This window comes from Barbus barbus, assembly GCF_936440315.1.
Source record: "Barbus barbus genome assembly, chromosome: 2".
NCBI classification, from domain to species: Eukaryota; Metazoa; Chordata; class Actinopteri; order Cypriniformes; family Cyprinidae; genus Barbus; species Barbus barbus.
The window spans coordinates 46340029-46348086 of record NC_136730.1 but is presented as its reverse complement, the minus strand read 5'-3'; the positions used below and the strand labels follow the sequence as shown (position 1 = coordinate 46348086).

Here is an 8058-nt window from a genome sequence, read left to right as displayed (position 1 = left end):
CAGATATTGAACCGGTTTTGCACGTCCACAGACGTACAAAACGGGTCCCCATCAGACGTTCAGATATTGAACCGGTTTTGCACGTCCACAGACGTACAAAACGGGTCCCCATCAGACGTTCAGATATTGAACCTGTTTTGCACGTCCACAGACGTACAAAACGGGTCCCCATCAGACGTTCAGATATTGAACCTGTTTTGCACGTCCACAGACGTACAAAACGGGTCCCCATCAGACGTTCAGATATTGAACCTGTTTTGCACGTCCACAGACGTACAAAACGGGTCCCCATCAGACGTTCAGATATTGAACCAGTTTTGCACGTCCACAGACGTACAAAACGGGTCCCCATCAGACGTTCAGATATTTAACCAGTTTTGCACGTCCACAGACGTACAAAACGGGTCCCCATCAGACGTTCAGATATTGAACCAGTTTTGCACGTCCAGTAGACTTCCAAAAGTGGTTCTGAACTGACAGACGTTATACAGACATGATCTGAATGTCTCTCTGACGTCACATGTTTGCTGGGTGGGATCACACCATTTCTTGTTGATCATGAAACATACTCCTCCACCCCTGGATTTACCGGCCTCTGCTGTTCTGTCCGTCCGAAAGACAGAGAAGTTATCACTTGGTATTACAGCAGTGTCCGGGACCGAGGACGAAAGCCACGTTTCTGACAAACAAAGGATGTTACAGTCCCTTATGTCCCGTTGGAAACTAATCCTGGCTCTAAGATCGTCCATCTTATTCTCCAAGGATTGGACATTAGCGAGGAGAATGCTTGGAAGAGGAGGACTGTGAGCCCTTTTCCTGAGTCTGACTCGAATTCCAGCGCGCTTCCCGCGGTGTTTCTTGATCCGTCGCCTCGGGGGGGTGTTGTTTATCTCCGCGTTCCGAAGAATCTCTATCAGACCCGTACACACATAATTGTCTATATTATATATTGTGTTTTTGCTGTTTTGTACATTGCCTAATTGGATATTTGTATTATTCTTTATTATCTGTTTCCTGTCCTGTTGCTGTCTTTCTGTTGCACTGTGGAGCTTCTGTCACTACAACAAAGTCCTCGTATGTGTAAAAGGGATCAGGACTTGGCTTTCTGCAGACCAGTCAAGTTGCAGTCCACACTGACTCAATCAATCATGTCTTTTTGAACCGTGTCTTATACACAGAGACACTGTCATGTTAGAATAGAAAAGGGTTCTGTCCAAACTGTTGCTATAAAATTAAAAACACACAATTCCCTAGAATATCATTATATGCTTTAACATTAAGATTTGTACTCATAGAAATTACTAAAATACACAATACTTTTGGCAATATAGTGTATTTTTAATTTGAAAACTGAATTTGTAAATTAAAACAAGGAAATTGTAGTAGATGTGGTATTAGATTGGCATGCAGTCATAAAACATCACGACTTGATCTGTTCACCCAAAAATAACACTTTTGTCACGATCATTTGCCTGAGCGCAGATTTCTAAAAGTGACAAAAGGCATGAGCGGTTATTAAAACTGTGCTGGAATTACAAAGTCTGTAGAACAAATGTTCCCTTTCCGCAGCAGGACTGGTGCTGTGCTGTAAATCAGTGTCTGAATGTCCATTAGATACATCTGCAGATGCATTTCCTTCAGTCTAATCATCAATCTCTGTGGGCCACTTATAAAAACTCATTATCTTTCATCAGGAAAGTTCCTCATCTGTAAGTCACTCCCAAAGAAAAGAGTCTGCTAAATTAATGAAAGTCAGTGTAAATACTGCCACATGTGTTACTGGGTTTTATTATGTCTAAGGACTCTTATTTATATTTAGTTTGTGTTTTGATGTCATAGTTTCCTCTTCCTGTGACTGAGTTTGTTTGTGGTTTAGTTCAGTGTTTACACCTTCCTCTCCTGGGGCCAGGTGGCGCTCTGTCAATATTTTCAGATGTAAAGCCTGTCATGAAGTGTGTTTATGTGTGAAACACTTCTGTTTCTGTCTGTGAGCTTCTCTAAAGATGGAGGATAACCTTCAGAATATCTTCATCTAATTCTAAAAGCACACAGTTTTCAGACGTTTAGGCTTGGCCTTTAGTAATTGAGCATGATTTCATCAGCGCTAGTGTTGATCAGAAGCACTATATAGTAAAGCTGTTAATTTAATTACATTTCTTAGTATAGTGAGGTGCAGCAGCACTAAAACAATAAAGGTATATTTCAATGGTGAGCCTATTCGTGTTTTTAAATCAATGTAAAGCGTAATATGATAAATAGTCAGATCTCTTTTATCTGATTGATTACAGGTGTTCAGATGAGTTGATAAAGTAAGGATAAAGCAAAGCAAACATGTCTAGACTCGTTTTGATTAATGACTATAAGCAACCCTGGTGAGAAAACTCTGTCATCCTTCATTTCTCACTCATTTTGTGATTTTAGTTAGTGTTTCTGTCCCATCAGTGAGGATTCATTCTGTACAAATATATATTTTAGCTCTATATTATCACAAGAATTATAGTATTCTTATGAAATAGCAACATTGTTTTTAGTGGGTATTATGACTGAGTTTGAACTGATTTGGTAAAATGTTGACTGCATTTGGGTGTTATTTAGTTTATTATACATTCCTCTGAATCATATAATGTGTGAATATACAAGATTCGCTTTGATTGTATGTTTTTTGATTGTATGTAAATGATGTCTTCCTGAATGCATTTGCTTAATGATATTAGTCTGAAATGTTTTCATTTTTGTGACCAAATTAAGGATTAATTTACACTACAATAAAAGTTTATCATGTAAATGGCCAAGTAGGATAATTCTTCTTTTTTTTCCTCACACAGAATGAACAGAGCAAACAAATAAACCAAAGACGGTATACGGCTGCTCATCACTTTGATGGAGAACTGTGCATATTGCCGTAAATACATTAAATAATGTTTTATTAATAGGTGTATTTATTTATCCTAAAGTGCCTGCGTGTCATGTTTAGTGGGTTAAAGAGATGTGATGAGAAGACAAACACGCTCAGACTAGTTCACATGCGTTACCTGTGTTTCTGAGGCGGATGGAGGTCAGTTTGAGAAAATCTCTCATCATGAAGCTCACTGTCTGATCATCTAACGTGTTTTAAATCGTTCTGATGTTTGAAGTGTTTGTGGTGTTTTTTTTTGGCAACCTAAGGTATTTGTTTTGGCAATATTACATGGTTTGAGGATATGTTCCTTTTGGACAACAACATTATTGTTTTACACTGATTTGAAAAGCACTGCATGAGTGTTTTTTTCTTTAGGAAAGCATGACTCAGAAGAACAGAGTTCATGTAAGTTAAGGTAAGATCATGTTATCAGGATTTAACACAAGGTCTTTGCAAACTAACAGCTGTAACTTCAGTCTGACATACCCACTGTTAGTGAATCATCACTATTTGAAACATTGAAGATTTACATCTACAGCATCAAAATTCACATCTTTGTTAATGCTAATTGTTTTAACATCCAAATCTATTCATTTGCAAACACTGCAGATGTTATAAAGGAGCAGCTTCTAACGGTTTCATTATTAGCAGGAAAATCTAATGCGCTAATCATTTTAATGTTTACAGATTTATAGTGGTTTTATTTAACCAATCTACAATTAGTGAGTTCAAAAATCAAAACCTTAGACTTTGTGTTTCTCAGTTGTGGACCACAGATTCATATTTCAGAGGTGAAACCTTGCATAGATTTGACTAAAAATATTCATTTTCCATAATCAAAGAAAAAAAGTGTTCTGTAAGGTTTATTAACAAACTGACTTTTTTCAAATATGCATTAAAAAATATAATTTTTTTCCCAAACAAATTAAAATAATTTGTATAAAACTATATGTGTATAAATCTGGAATTACTTCCATGAGCTGCTAGTGACTCGATCTCAAATCACCATAACTTAGTAGTTTAACCCTTTAACCGTCACCTCATTTCTGAACAGACGTGAAAGTGCATGAACATAAACTGTTAAAATTCATGACTGAAAACATTTTGTGATATGATTTTGATGTACCATTTCCATAACAATTCCCAATTTTAAAATGGGATGAATTTTGAGGTTTCAAGCATTCAATTTATATATAATTTATGATAATTTCTAAAACATGGCAACAAAAAAAGACTTTTTGTGACAAAGATCAGAGCTCCTGTTATGATGTAGATTTTTGCTACATAATTTGTAACAAAAAAAAAAAAATAGTGGTAAAATATCTATTTAGGAGTCTTAGACCTTTCCAACGATATGTAGTTTGTCATGATCAAATCAGGATTTATTTGTAAAACAGTGCAGTAAAGGGGTGAGAGGGTTATTTGTGGCTGAGGCTGGAGTAAAACAGCGCAGGGTTGAAAGAGTCTTTGGTGTAAGGAAGGTCCCGCAGGGCCCCGGGGAGCAGGTAGTCTGCTGGGGGCCGCAGGGACAGCGCCGGCACGAATCCAGATGTCAGATACGGAGGAAAAAAGCCAGGTGCTGAGTAGGTGAATCTCAGCGGAGCGATGGCCAGCCGAGGGCTGAAGGAGTTCGAGGAGGAGGCGTGGTGCGGAGAGAAGGCGGATCTGGAGCCCAGCTGCGGAGAACCCTCTGGAGAACCCAGCAGCAGCTCGATGGCCCTCACCACGTCTCCAGAACCGGCCTCCAGTGCCGAGTCCAGAGCGCCTCGATGGACACCAGGGAAGATCCTGCTCAGAACCGCCGCCGGGGCTCGCCCGCTTGCTCTGGACCGCTCCTCTCCGGGTTTCTCCTCCGAATCCGAGGATGTCAGGGGACTCCGGAGGAGATCCGGCCCTGGAGACGCGCGGTCCTTCAGCAGGTCACTCCTCTCCGGGCCGAACACAGCTGGACTCATCAGTCCGCTGAACACACTGTGCTTGTTTAGGGTCTTCTCTGCAGAAATAAAACATCAACAATGTCAGTGTTTTGTTCATAGCAGGGTGTAGCATCGTCCTTAATGTGTTTTCACCTGGCCGGAAAAACCATAGACAGCATCACAGGATTAGTAATGGTTCTACTGGTTATGATGGGACTTATATTGGAAACTGTAATGGACTCTGGGGGTCCTTTTATCACCTTTTATTGGTGGCTTGTTAAAACCAATACATCCTAATGGACTATGTCACAAAACACACTGCAGGAAACAACTTTTAATCGTTTTAATGGTTAAAAGTTGATGGTTTCTAATGTTTGTAATGGTATTTGTAGTGGAAACCATTAGAATTTCTGTCATGGTTTCTATTGTTTTGTTTTCAGTATAAGTGCTCTGATCTCTTTAATGCTGGAATACATTACTATAAACCTCTCTGTCTCACTGCTATAAAGCTTTGAATGTCTCTCTCATTATTATTATGCACAGTATGAATATCGAGCAGCAGTGCTCTCTTAAACATACAATGATCTATAAACAATAAAAAGCCAGTTATAAATGCATTCAACATGAAACGTTAAATTTACTAATTCTGAACAATATAGCATACTTTTGTAAATCAGCTCCTACCGTTTCTGAACGTGTCCGGACCGAAGGCATCAAACGTGGGCGGAGTGGCGGAGCTCAGCGGCGCGCTGGAGACGCTCAGGCCGCCCTCGTTCGCTCCTGCCGCGGGGTAGATCATCTGCAGCTCCTCCTGCGCCTGCTGCCTCCGCAGCGCCACCTGCGCCGCCATGACGCGCTGCCTCTCCGCGATCAACGCGCACTTGACGCACACGCAGTCGCGCCAGCGGCAGAAGCGCTTGTGGCCCTTCAGAGCCGACACCACGCCGTGATTCCTGCATCGCGCGCACTTCGGGCTGCGCGGGAAACTCCTGTCCTCCGGCCGCAGGAAGAGCGCCGCGTGCGGGGAGAGGAGAGAGAAGCGCCCGCTGCTGGGCTCCATCACTCCCCGTGAGAGAGAGAGTCTGCTGCTGGAATGGAATCAGACAGAGATTTAATGCTGCAGGTGACAAAAGAGAAACACGACACCGACACGCCCCTCTCCTCTCTCTCTCTCTCTCTCTCTCACTCACTCACACACACAACACACAACACACACCACAAACACACGCACACACGTTTTGCTATCATTCCCCTAAATGAGGGAACGAGACATTGCTGTGGGAAATACCTTTTTCTCGAATACTACTGAAGCCTTATTGAATCACGCCAGTGAAACTGGCCAATGGTGTTCAAGCGTGCGAAATATGAGCGGGAATCCCACTCTATATAAGGCAGTGCTTGTACGTCATCCATTCAGAATCTTTGACTGAAACAACTTGCATTCTAAGATCCTGAGCTCGGTGACACGTCAATAAGAGCAATGTCTCGTTCCCTCATTTCAGGGGAACCGAGGTTACGTGAGTAACCGAGAGCGTTCCCCTTCAATTCGGTCACTCTACATTGCTATGGGAACGTATAAAATCCCGCCGTGTCACAGCGATGGAGCCTGGCTCGACTAAGTATGTGAAGTTTCCCATTCGGAGCCGTAATGAGAGCGGCAATAATATTGGCGCTCTTAGTAAACACAGCTCAGGTTTACAGGACCTAGTCGAAACCATGTAAAAGTCAGGGAGGGGCGCGGCAACTACACGATGCCGCATCACACCAGGGGCGGAGTTAACTCCGGTGAAACAGAGAATGTGAAATGGCAGCGGCTTCGGCGCTTTCACATATAGATTAGTTGAATTTGTTTAATTTCAATGAAATCATGTGTTATGATGCACGGCCGTAGCGGTGCTCAATACGCAGAGTATGATGGTGATCAAGTCCTAAAAGACGTGGTGAACTATATCATAACATTGTGATAAACTGTTAGGGACCGCATTGAATTGGTGGTGCGTCAATACAGGGTGTATACGACCTAGTCGAAACCACTGATACACAGATCATAGCTGAGGCTGAGTAGGCGCGTGCACTGCTTACACTAACAGCACATGCGAGGCAAGCGACGACACATCTAGGTTATAAAACCTCACGAAAGTGCTGGGTGACGACCAGCCTGCCGCCGTACAAATGTCCTGAATAGACATGCCATTTGCCCAGGCCCAGGATGACGTGAGTCCGCAGGTTGAGTAGGCCCGAACCCCTATCGGACATTCCACGCCCTTAGAGCTGTAAGCCAAAGCAATTGTGTTGACGATCCAGTGTGACAGCCTTTGCTTGGACACAGGCAGTCCTTTTGTGCGTCCACCAAAACATACAAATAAATTCTCAGAGAGTCTGAACTGTCTAGAGCGCTCGATATAAGTGCGCACCGCATGTACAGGGCACAGCAGTGTATTAAGCGGCTCCGTCCCGGATGGTGTTTCGGGGCGGAAAGCAGATAGTGTTATTACCTAAACTTAACCCTCACAGGAGACTGTTTGCATTTTTAGATTTTGAAAAAAACTTCATTCTGTGTGATTTATATGCTTGTTTACCCGTGGAGACCTCAATTTAGGTCCCCGCCATGACACAATACTATTATTGTTAGAAATAGCAACAATATAAAAATAGAAATATAGTACATTTATACATTTAAAATTCAATTAAATCAATAATTAAACAATCAATAAAAAGTAATATCACACACACACACACACACACACACACACTCACTAGGGTTGCCACCTTCAGTGCCAAAATAAGCCCCCCCCCCCCCCAAAAAAAAGAGAAAAAAGAACACATATAATCAGTGAGGAACTCACAGCTCAACAATACACCATGAGAAAACATGCTCATATATGTAAATTAATTATTCTTATTAGTCTTTTTTTGACAGTTCTGCAGCTGTTACCTGGATGAGATTAATTTATATTTTATTTTATTTTTTATTCATTTGCTTAAATTAGGGCTACATTAAATCTAAATAATTTAGCTTTTTTTTTTTTACTTTTTAAAATGTCAAATTGTATATGACATATATGCTTATTTATTATGTATATATTTATGATTAATATAAATGATAAATTAATAAATAGGGTCTAACATTAATTATAATCTGTTAATTCTTATGTCTAATAATGTCTAAAAATATAATAATTATGTCTATCAAGCTCTTACAGAGTATCCACATTTTAATAAAACAATAGAGTTATGCCTTTA

At 41.0% G+C, this 8058-nt stretch overlaps 1 protein-coding gene across 1 annotated transcript; it reads right to left on the bottom strand.

The window, feature by feature from the left end:
• Positions 1–1322: 1322 nt before the first annotated feature.
• Positions 1323–6055, bottom strand: LOC306879748 (doublesex- and mab-3-related transcription factor A1). The gene is made up of 2 exons (XM_079432919.1): positions 5500–6055; positions 1323–4892 (listed from the first exon to the last, which is right to left on the bottom strand). The coding sequence occupies exons 1-2, from the start codon at positions 5873–5875 to the stop codon at positions 4318–4320; spliced, it is 951 nt and encodes a 316-aa protein (XP_079289045.1). The 5' UTR covers positions 5876–6055; the 3' UTR covers positions 1323–4317.
• Positions 6056–8058: the final 2003 nt, after the last annotated feature.